This window comes from Chiloscyllium plagiosum, chromosome 4 (genome assembly GCF_004010195.1).
Source record: "Chiloscyllium plagiosum isolate BGI_BamShark_2017 chromosome 4, ASM401019v2, whole genome shotgun sequence".
NCBI lineage: Eukaryota > Metazoa > Chordata > Chondrichthyes > Orectolobiformes > Hemiscylliidae > Chiloscyllium > Chiloscyllium plagiosum.
The window spans coordinates 53,956,401-53,968,633 of NC_057713.1; the positions used below are offsets into that span (position 1 = coordinate 53,956,401).

The following is a 12,233-nucleotide window of genomic DNA, read 5'->3' on the forward strand; positions in this document are numbered from 1 at the left end:
ACTCCAATGAGTACAGGCCCAACCTACTCAAACACTCCTCATAAGAAAATTCCTCCATAATCAGAATTAACCTAGTGAACATCTCTGCATTACCTCCAGTGTCAGTATATCTTTCTAAAAATAAGGGGATCAAAACAGTTCACAGTATTCCAGCTGTGGTCTGACTGGTGCATTGTAATCTTAGCAGAAGCCTCTCCACCCCACCACCACCACCGTTTCATTGTTATATTCAATTCCCGCTAAGTTAAAGGCCAATGTTCCATTTGTCTCCCCTATTATCCAATAAACCTGGATGCTAGCCTTTTCTGATTCATGCACTCTGACCCCCCAAATCTCTGTGTTGCCGCTTTCCGCAGTCTTTCACCAATTAAGTGATATTCAGCTCTTCTTCCTGCTAAAGTACATATTTTCCCCATATTTTATTCCATCTGCCAAGTTTTTGATGTTATAAATAGCATGACCATCTAGTCACTTTTTGCCTAGTTCAAAACTGAAGTAAGCACTTTTTAAAAAATGCATAAATGAAACACCTTAACCTACAAATGCTCATTTATATAAAAGTGTAAAACTTTTCAGTAATCACATATGTTACGCTTTTTGAATTTTAAAGCAATGATGGAGGTGAATATCTCAAAAAATTCAATGTGTAAATACTTTCAGTCTATTGGTATTCATCAAACAACAAAGGTACCAGGGTTCAACTCTCAGCCTCTAGTGAAGGTTAAAATTTGACCCCACTTCAATCCCTGGTCATCATCCAGTGACCCATGCTGTCATTAAGTGTACCTAAATAGTTCAAGAATCAAAATCAGGATGAACCATACTGTCCTCTGTAGTCAAATAGCTTGTAGCATTCGCTAGCTAAGGTACTTGATGAAAAATGATTACACGAGGCAGCATATCTCAACCTAAGTTTATGCTTGACTCTGTAACAACATCAACAAACTTCAAAAGTAATTATAATTAGTACACCATTGGCGAATATTTCTTTAGTTACTTAGCATCCAATCTCTGGAATCTGCTCTCTATACCTCTCTGCCTTTTTATCTCACTTTCTTCTTTTAAGATACTCCTTAAAATTTACCTCATTGACCAATCTTTTAGTTATCTGACTTAATATCTCAGTAGTAGGCAGCATCTGTAAATCAGAAACAAAAATAAAGACCTCTGTGTCACTCCACCCGAAACATTTGATTTTTCTCCACGGATGCTGCCAGACCTCCTGAGCTTTTCTAGCACTTCCTGATTTTGTTTCTGATTTATAGCATCCACAGTTTTTTTGGTTTTTATTTGACCTAATATCTCATTGTCTTAAGATATGCCTGTAGAATGCCTTAGAATGTTTCATTATGATAAAGGAAGGAAAAAAGAATCAAATGCTTCTTTTTAGATTCCTTACAATGCGGAAACAGGCCCTTCGGCCCAACCAGTCCACACCGACCCTCTGAAGAATAACCCACCCAGACCCATTTCCCTCTGACTATTGCACCTAACTATGGGCAATTTAGCGTGCACATCTTTGGACTGTGGGAGGAAACCGGAGCACTCGGAGGAAACCCATGCAGACACGGGGAGAATGTGCAAACTCCACACAGTCACCCAAGGCTGGAATGGAACCTGCGACCCTGGTGCTGTGAGGCAGCAGTGCTAACCACTGAGCCACCGTGCTGCCCCAAACAAATACAGCGCAAATCCACTGACTTCATCCATCCTTCCAAAACTGACTTCATATGCAAAATTTGCAATTGTTTGTACAAATCAAGATTTGGTCTGATGTCAGACATGAGACATGATCAATATAGACTATAAACTGTTTTGGATTTCCCTTGCTGAGTACTCATCCATCAAGTTATTCTTGGTAGTGTGGATGTGCAGAGGGATCTTGGAGTCCATGTACACAGATCCCTAAAAGTTGCCACTCAGGTGGATAGTGCTGTTAAGAAGGAATACGGTGTGTTAGGTTTCATTCGTAGAGGGACTGAGTTCCAGAGCCACAATATCATGCTGCAACTATACAAAACGCTGGTGTGGCCACACTTGGAATATTGTGTACAGTTCTGGTCCCCATATTTCGGGAAGAATGTGGAAGCATTGGAAAAGGTGCATAGGAGATTTACCAAGATGTTGCCTGGTCTGGAGGGAAGGTCTTATGAGGAAAGGCTGAGAGACTTAAATCTGTTCTCATTGGCAAGAAGAAGGCTAAGAGGGGTTTGATAGAGACATACAAGATGATCAGAGGATTAGATAGGGTAGACAGTGAAAGTCTTTTTCCTCGGATGATGACGTCAGTGTGTACAAGGGGGCATAACTACAAATTGAGGGGTGATAGATTTAAGACAGATGTCAGAGGCAGGTTCTTTACGCAGAAAGTGTTAAGGGGGTGGAATGTACTACCTGCTAATGTAGCCAACTCAGCCACATTAGGGAGATTTAAACAATCCTTAGATAATCACATGGATGATTTTGGGATAGTGTAGGGGGATGAGCTGAGAATAGTTCACAACATAGTCAGCGCAACATTGAGGGCCGAAAGGCCTGTTCTGCGCTGTATTGTTCTATGTTCTAAAGAGGGAGAATCCATTATAATAATCCTCAATTCAATTTAAGAGCCCAATCTCTAAATGCAGAGAATGTGTTCGTTGTCTCACTCTTAGAGCAAGCTGTAAAAAATAATCTGATATAAAAATTGAAAATATGACAGGTGGTTAGCAGGTTCATCATGAGCTGAAAGAATAATAATAAATTAACTTTTTAGGTTGTGACCCTTGATGTCATTTTCAGGAATGTGAGGTCATTCTTTCAGATGCATTTTTTTCTGCATTACATATTTGGGCATTTGGGTACCTAAAGATTTCACCAAGTGATGAAAACACAGTGTTTAGCCAAGTTTTGCCTTCTCATTATAAAGAAATAGTAAGAGACCATGTTTGGCTCAAGAATTCAGTTATTAAAGGAATTCCTTCATGTATTGAGAAGTACTGTTGAAGGTTTGATTTGCACAAAGACAAATCACTGACAGGATCATGAGCAAAGTAGCTTTAGTGTTTACCAATGTTTATGCCAGGTTTCTCTGGTTATAATAGAAGCCAAGAAAATTGTACTGCAGCTTTTCTAAGGAGCCAAAATTAATATATGCATTACTGGAAATAATACTTCACAGATTTTTATCCATGAAAATCTCTTGAAAATATATCAAGGATTGGAATCATATACTTTGTATGCAATAATTTTAACATGATCAAATAACTAATTAACAAAGTACCAGTTTTCCATCACTTGCTAGACGAAAGGTAGTCAGTAGCATATCACTTTGATAACTATTTGCAAGTATTTTTCCATACATACATCAACTATGACCAAATTCTCAAAACATTTAGCTTTGTTATAATTGTTTGTTGCCGCACCATGTAACAGTTTGCATTACTGACGTTAATTATCCAAACCAGTTGAAGCCACAATAAATTTCAGGAAAATTGTCCTTGACAGATGATGAATGTCAACATTTTTATCCCACAGAAACAAAATAAGTTAATCAGATTAGATTGTCAAATAACCTACTTCAAACACACTGCTGCAACTCTAGTATCAAAGATATCTGCTTATATGAGTTAGTACTTATGCAGTAATTCTGAGTTGTTGTGTTGAGGCATACATAGTTTTGCATGCATTCTGTGGTCTGGAACTGTGCATAATGACTGTAGGGACTACAACATTCTTTTCAGTACATGGTTGACCAGAAATTTCTTCTTTTATCAGCTTCTGTTAGAATGATGTTGGAATGGTTGGTACTCATTATATTTAGCTGCATTACAACTATACTTTTCTTGGCCTCCAAGTTCTGGCTCAGACATTACATACTGCACCACAAAACCTTCATTCAGAGACTGAGAATGGACTCTTTACCAGTTTCCTCTGTTGAAGCCAACAATAATGGTAAAATTCACATATATATGAATCTATATGATAAATCTATTATTAAGTAATGTTCTGCATGATTTTGCCATAGTTTTATTTAAAGATTACTAAGTTGATATAAAGGCACAGAATTTCCGACGCAGTTCTCTGGAATTTTCGTTGTAACTTCAGGAGAAATGGCACAAATGGCTGTTTATGCCCATACTCTAAATCTTATTATTAACTATCTCCAAACATACAGCCAGAGACTGGGTCAGAAATTAGAGAATTTCATATGAAAATGGCTTACTTTGGTAAAATGCTACAATCAATTGTCATTTGTTAGCAGTGAAAAACACTCTGTGTAGTTCAAAAATGAGACTTTCTTCGATGTATATCACTCTTTAAAGTTAACACCATCCAATATCTTTACATGGATTGGGAATCCAAATCCCCCATGCTGATAGTTGATTTCACTCTGAGCATTTCCTCAATGTTATGACCTCCAAATTAGGATAGCCCAAGCATGTTTATACAACAAACTTATACTTCCTTACAAATGGCAAATGCATATCTTTATCAGCAAAAAATAAAGAATTACTTAATGTGAACTTACAGGATTGCTGGGCAGTACCCAGTGCACTTCATTTTGGAAGTTGACACGGGATTGTTGTGTCTGTAAAGTGAAGGGAAAGGAGCTGACCTGCAATACAAGTAAATTGCAGGCCTCAAGTGCCTCATGTGAGTTAATAAACTTATCCGACAGAACCTGGCTGGATTCCCCATGTGTTGCAGAACCTGAAAAACTAAAGGAACATAAGATTCAAATGAAACTGCATGAAAGGATTTCACTTATAGTTGTACAGGAAGAAGAAGATACTTGCATTTATATAGCATATTTCACAACTGCAGGGCATCCAAAAGTGTTTCATAACCAATGGAATACTTCTGAAGTGTTTTATTGTAGACAAACATGACAGCCAATTAAATTCAGCAAGATCTCACAACTAACAATTAAATAAATGGCCAGATAATCTATCTTAACTGGTTAAGGGATAAATGTAGACCATTTTCCAAAGATGTTACAGTTACTTTGATGAAAGTTTAAAACATAATTAGCAGATTCCTTGTATAAAGACTTGTAGGAGTGTGGCTTTTGCTGGGACTGGCAACCAGGCAGGATACCATGCAAGAAAGTTGCTGTACAGTCAGGTAGACACCAGTCGGGGTTGGGGCACTCATGAGGGCAGGATGACTGTAGTAGGGTCACTTCCAGATGAGAAGGATCCCCTCAGTCCACTGGGTAAAATGCTAACAACAGAGAGAAGAGACCTGCATTGGCCACATCTTCTACCAATACTGCTTCATTTAAAATTATTTGATAGTTATTTGTTAAAGTTGATGAACTATGATCTGGGAGGCCCTTGGTGTGCGGTGATAGTGTTCCTACCCTGAGCCAGGTCACCTGGGTTCAAGTCACACCTGCTCTAGAAGTATGTAATATTTCTGAACAGGTTGATGAGAAAATATTGAACTATTATCTGACCACTATTAATAGTAAAAATCAATGTGGAACCTAGAGATTGTACACATGACCCTCTCACACCCTGATGGACCTGTAACTCTGCTACAGACTGACATACACAATGTAAACAAAAAAAAAAATGATTGTGCAGTCAATGTTAAATGAAAAGCCAGCAGGTCTTTCACAGTCAAATATTAAGGATTCAATTTAACACCAAAAATGTAGTGGCTTGTGCTTTTGTTCTAAAATCTCAAATCCTATACAAATGCTCCTACTTCAGCCTGTTGTTGGATTTAATGGACACAGAACAAAACTGGCCAGCCAACCTAGGGGCAGGCTTGCAACCTCAAGACATTGAAGAGGCTGCAGTCTTCTGGTTATTTCACAGGTTAAACTTGTAGCTTTCTAAGGCCTTTAGAAACTTGGCAGCTGAAGAAGGGAAGGAAAGCTCTGGGCAGAAGGTAAGCACCTTTGCAGCACTGCTTATGGATCAAGAGGTGGAATGCTTTCCCCACACCTAGCACCCCCAAAACTCTCGCACTCTCATAAAAACTCTGATCAAGGGATTGAACTCTATTCAGGGTCTACAATCAGATTCCCGCCCACTGTATTCTTGGTTCAGAATTGATCCCACGTGTTCCTATGACTCACTCTCGAGTCCTCTCTATCCAACCCAAATCTAAGGCTGACAATCTTCTCGGTAGGGAACCAGTCAAGAAGGAAACCCACAAAAACTTGATTGGTTCATATCCAAGGCTTCACAGCTCTGCCTGCCTAACCTGCCCCTGTTAATATTTGGCCAAGTCTTTTAGGTGTAGCCATAACATTCTATAAACTTTTTTAAAAAATCGAAATGCTTTACTCATTTGATGGAAATGCATTACATGGTCGTAAAGCAGATAACCAAGCATAAACTCTTAAGTTGAAGATTTTGTAACAAATGTTTCTATATAATAAGAAAAGATTTCCAAAAATTCAAAACATTAGATATGATATTTTACCAGTAGAAAAATAATATACATCTTACAATGTGCACCGTCAAGTGACATGCATATATTAGGCAAAAGAAGACAGTTATAGAAGAGTTTTAACTTTTACAACCAATTTAAAGAGCATAAATATTTAACAACTTTATCAGAAATACCATTTAGTAGGTACTTATCTTAAAATTTTCTGGAAATTTACAGTTATTTCCCATTTCTCATATGGAGAAATTCTAATTGATAGCAGGTATAGTAGAGGTTCACATAGTCACCCGAGGGAAGAAATTTTTAAAAACAGGACAAACAATATGTGATTTAACAGACCAAAAGGCCACCCTCGGGTGACTGTCTATGTAAAGTTTGCACATACTCCCTGTGTCTGCATCAGTGCTAGATGCTAAACTGACCATAATGTCCAGAAGTGTGTCGTTTCGGTGGATTAGCCATGGGAAATTCAGGTTTACAGGAATAGAGTAGGGAAGTGGGTCTGGGTGACATGTTCTTCGGAGGGATGGTGTGGACCCGATGGGCCGATTGGCCTGCTTTCACAGTGTAGAAATTCTATGCTTTGATTCTAAGAGAACAAGGTTCAAACTGTTCACTGACATGCTTCATCAAGGTGCTCATTTATTGAACTCTGGTTGTTAGCCTGGGATGGTGGAAGAGCATATCAGCATGGAAAAGGTTAGTTGAGAAATGATAATATGCAAAATCAAACAGCAGGCTTTAAACTTCATCACAGCCAAGCATTAGCCTCAGGCTGTGATTAATGGACACTATAAAAATACCTAAATGACCTGCAACATTCTGAGAACTGTGAAGAAGGAGAAATGAAAATAAAATTGCAGTAAACTTACCTAGTGAAATCAATATGAGAGTTGTCATGAATAAGAACAAAGAGTGTGTATGGGTTCTGCTTGACCTTTTTCATGAAAGCTTCAAACTTATTCTGAATGTCATGGTCTAACCGGATAATATATTTCTCAGCCCTTTGATAGGCTACAGTGTCCTCCTCTAGACCTAAGTCCACAAGTACTCCTGTGTAAAAATAAAAGACATATTATGTATTAAATGATAAATATGGACTTTTCACTGAATCTGTATTTGTTAGGTATCAAAACTAAATTTATTGGGGTGACTCTTTCTGTTGCAGAATATAAATGCAAAGGGAAAATGTCCATGTCCAGAAATTGATCACTTCTGCAGTCTGTGATCTTATGGAAGGTAGCTAACTGAGATGCTGCCTCTAGGTTCACCATCCATTTAAGGATGATGGATGGAAGTGGAATGAGAGACTCAACTGATAGCTTGTAATTCTCCAGAATAGGCAGGAGCATGAATGTGATGGCAGTTCAAAATGGAGGCATTTGTAGATGATCGAGATTTCAAAGATAAAGAAATCTCACCGCTGTTATGAATATTTGAAATGGAGGGGGTGTCCTTACAGAAGTCTGATAACAGCCATGACTGTTGCTTTGTCATCTTTGCAGCTCCTTCACAGGAGCATTGAAAGAAGGATCCATTGATGCCCTTAGTAGTGTCTCTTTGCAAAATTCCACTGGAGACAGGACAGTGAGAGAGAAATGTTTGATAACAATTCTTTGAAATGTCCACGAACTCACCTCCAACACGCCACAATAATAAGTTATACAGTAGAATACAGCACAGAGGTAGGCCATTTACCCCATCAAGGCAGTGTCGATTCTTAATCTTATCCAGACCCATTACTTACTGCCCAAGTGTGATATCTATGCCTTTGTTCAATTCATGTTCAACGTTTAAGATATGCCTTAAACGTTGCTAACACATCTGCTTCCACCACTTCCACCAGCAGTGCATTCCAGGCACCCACCATCCTGTGTGTATAAAACTTTCCCTTCACTTCTCCCCTAAATTTTTCCCTTCTCACCTTGAACTTGTGCTGTCTTGTAGTTGACCGTTCCACCCTGGAAAAAAGCCTCTGACTATCCTCTCATAGCTTTGTAGACCTCTATCATTCGCCCCTCTGCCATCATCTTTCCAGTGAAAACAATCCAAGTTTATCCAACCTCTCCTCATAACGAAAACCTTGCAGACCAGGAAACATCTTGGTTACCTTCTCTGCATCCTCTCCAAAGCATTCACATCCTTCTGGTAGTTTGGCAACCAGAACTGCATGCAGTATTCCGAATTTGGCCTGACTAACGTTTTGTACTGCTGTAACATAACTTGCCATGGTTTATATTCGATACTCCAGCCGATGGAGGCAAACACGCTGCATGCCTTCTTGACCACCTTATCCACCAGGGTTGCCAGTTTCAGGGATCTGTGAACCTGTACATCCTGATCCCTCTATATGTCAATGTTCCTAAGGGTCTGTCATTTATCAATAATTCAGACCTGAATTTGATCTTCCAAAATGCATCACCTTGCATTTGTTTGGATTAAACTCCATCTGCCATTTCTCTGCCCAAATCTGCAGTTTATCTATATCTTCCTGTATCCTTTGACAATCCCCCTCACTACCTGCAATTCTGCCAATATTGGTGTCACCCACAAATTTACTAATCAGACCGCCTCTTGGTCATTTATATATATATATTACAAACAGCAAAGGTCTCAGCACTGATCACTGCAGAACACCACCACTTACTGACCTCCATTTGAAAAGCATGCTTCCACCACTAATCTCTGTCTTCTATGACTAAGCTACTTTTGTATCCATCCAGCCAGCTTATCCCAGATCCCATGAGACTCTACTTTCTATAACAGTCTGCCATGAGATACTATATCAAATGGCTTACTAAAGTCCATGTAGATTACATTTGTTGCCCTTCCCTTATCAATCATTCTTGTCACCTCCTCAAAAAACTCAATGAGGTTGGTGAGACATGACCTTCCACACACAAACCCATGCTGCCTATCACTAACGAGTCCATTAGTTTCCAAATGTGAATAAATCCCGTCTCTCATTATCTTCTACACCAGCTTCCCCACCACTGACATCAGGCTCACCGGTTTGTAATTGCCTGGATTATCCCCCTTTCCTTTTTTTTTGTAAATATATTTATTAGCAATTTTTTTAACTTTACAAACATATAAAATAATTGAAAAAAACAATCACAAATATCAGTATAATAAAAAGAAAAAATACAAATTACAATACAACTACTATCTACTAACCTACTCTATAATACAAAGCAAACCCTAACACTGTGCAAAGCAACACCAAAAAAAAAGCAAAAAAAACCACAAAATACAGTACAGCTATGCTCGGCGCAAGGCTCCCAAACAAAGGAACGGGAGCATTGTATACATACCCGCATTAACTCGGGAGACCCCCTCCAGGGCCCAGGGCTTGACAAATCTAATCATCCTGGTTAAACAAACACTCTGGTTAAGATAACTGATAAATCTATATCCAAATAACTCAAATAGGGCTGCCATGCCTTATAAAAATTGTCTGTTGTGTGGTGCACCATGTTTGTGAAAACGTCCAGGGAATGTGCTCCATTATTAATTTCTGCCATCCCAGCAAGCCCGGCAGGTTCTCAGACACCCAGTTCATCAGAATATTCTTCCGTGCATAGTGTGCAAGAATATTAAATAGTTTCTTCCCATGCCCGTCTAAAGATGGCAAATTCGGTAGACCTAAGAGGAGAGATATCGGGTCTACTTTGACTTCAGTCCTCAATACTCTACGTATCTCTCCCGCCACAGCGCTCCAATAAACACGGAGCCTGTGGCATGTCCAGAAGCATGGGTAAGAGTACCTACACTTATTTTACATTTGGGGCACACTGAAGATGCCCCTTTTTTAAACTTCGCCAGACGGTCTGGTGTCAGATGAGCCCTGTGCAGAACTTTTAACTGCGTAGCGCATGTCCTGTTACAGATTGAGATCTTTCGAGTAGTCTCCCATATGTTCTCCCATGTTTCAGAAGAGATCTCCACTAACAGCTCTTGCTCCCAGACATCACATAACCGGTTAATATCCTGCCAGGCCCTGCCACCCAGCAGGCGATAGAGGGCACTAACCGAAAGGGTGCTTGTGGAAAGTAGCAACAACCTCTTTGTATTGGGCTTATAGGGCTTAGTGAGAAGCGTAGTCTTCTTCTGGATGAAATCCCTAACCTGAAAAAAACGGAAAAGGTCTCTGCTGGGCAACCCGTATTTGCAGCTCAGTTGCTGAAAAGACATCATAACCTCCCCCTCAAACAAGTCTCCCAAACTAGAAACTCCTCTCGCTGCCTATAGTTTGAACCCTGAGTCCATCATCCCTGGTCGGGACCCTGGCATGCCAACTATAGGTGTAAGTGGCGAAGTCTTGGATAAACAACCCTTACTCTGACGCATCGCCCTCCATGCCTTGACTGTACTAATGACAATGAGGTTCTGGCAGTGGTCCATAACTGTCCTCATCTTATCCATGAACATTAGGTTAATTAGAGGGAACTTTGCTTGGGAGGCCTCAACATCCAGCCATATTGAGTTTGGATCGTTACCTACCCATTTGCAGACAAAGGACAGCAGGGAACTCAATTGATACCTCCTGATGTCTGGAAAATCCAATCCTCCCCCTCCTTGAGGCAACTGCAATATAGTAAGTTTGATGAGGGGCCACCCACGATGCCAGACAAAGGAACCAAACCATCCCATAAGCTTCTGCAATGTTGACCTGGGAAACATTATAGGGAGCATACACAAGGGATAAAACAAACAAGGAAGAACATTCATCTTAATGAAAGATATTCGGCCCAGCCATGAAATTGGAAGAGCCTCCCATCTCTGGAGATCTCGCCTAATATTGTGGAGCAAATGAGCAAAGTTAGTCCGAAATAACAGATCAAACTTGGGGGTAATAAAAATGCCTAGGTACCGGAACCCAGCCCGTGACCACTTAAAAGGGAACTTAGAGCTACCTTCAACTTCTGGCACATCCTTAAGGTTCCTTCCGATTTTGCAAAGTTAATCTTATACCCTGAAATAGCCCCAAATGAATCAAATGAAACATTGTATCAAATGGGGTATGGAGGTGATTGGGTTCGATAAAAACAGAAGTACATCATCCGCGTACAGTGTAATTTTGTGTGCCCTCGATCCCACTTCCGGAGCGGTTATGTGGACATTCTGACGAACGGCCTCTGCCAGTGGCTCTATCACCAACGTAAGCAACAACAGTGAGAAGGGCCAGCCTTGCTGACTACCCCTACCAATTGTAAAATTCCCAGACTTCACCCCGTTGGTGATGACCGCGGCCAGAGGGTGGCGATATAAAACCTCCACCCACCTAGCAAAGACTCCACCCAGCCTGAACTGTTCGAAGACATAAAAAAGATACAGCCATTCCACCCGGTCAAGTACTTTCTCTGCATTTAAGGAAATCACCAACCCCTGAATCCATCGTTGCTGACAAACTTGGACCACATTCAGCAACCTTCTAATATTATTAGACAACCTACGGCCCCTTAAAAAGCCAGTCTGGTCCTCTTTAATAATATGGGGCAACACCCTTTCCAACCTCAGTGCCAGGATCTTGGACAGAATCTTGAAGTCTGAGTTTAATAGAGAGATGGGCCTGTATGAGGCACAATCCTCAGGAACCTTCCCCTTCTTAAAAATTAAGGAAATATTAGCTTCTCTCAAAGATGGTGGTAGGCGTTCATGCATATAGGAGTGATTGTACATCTCCACCATCAGCCCTGACAGAATCCCTATAAACACCTTATAAAACTCACCCGGGAGACCATCAGGGCCAGGCACTTTTCCACTCTGAAGTTGCCTAGCTGCCTCCTGTATTTCCTGAACTGTCAAGGGGGCATTAAGGAGAGAGGCCTGTTCCAAGGTTACCC

General features: G+C 40.3%; 1 protein-coding gene across 4 annotated transcripts in view; it reads right to left on the reverse strand.

Moving 5' to 3' along the window:
• The window catches only part of greb1l (GREB1 like retinoic acid receptor coactivator), a 348,765-nt gene that overhangs the window by 55,216 nt on the left and 281,316 nt on the right, over positions 1-12,233 (reverse strand). For all 4 annotated transcript variants that reach the window (XM_043688240.1, XM_043688239.1, XM_043688237.1 and 1 more), the window contains 2 exons: positions 7,260-7,440; positions 4,511-4,700 (listed from right to left, as the gene is read on the reverse strand). In XM_043688240.1, the coding sequence (XP_043544175.1) occupies positions 4,511-4,700; positions 7,260-7,440 (371 nt within the window). The remainder of the gene's footprint in view (positions 1-4,510; positions 4,701-7,259; positions 7,441-12,233) is intronic.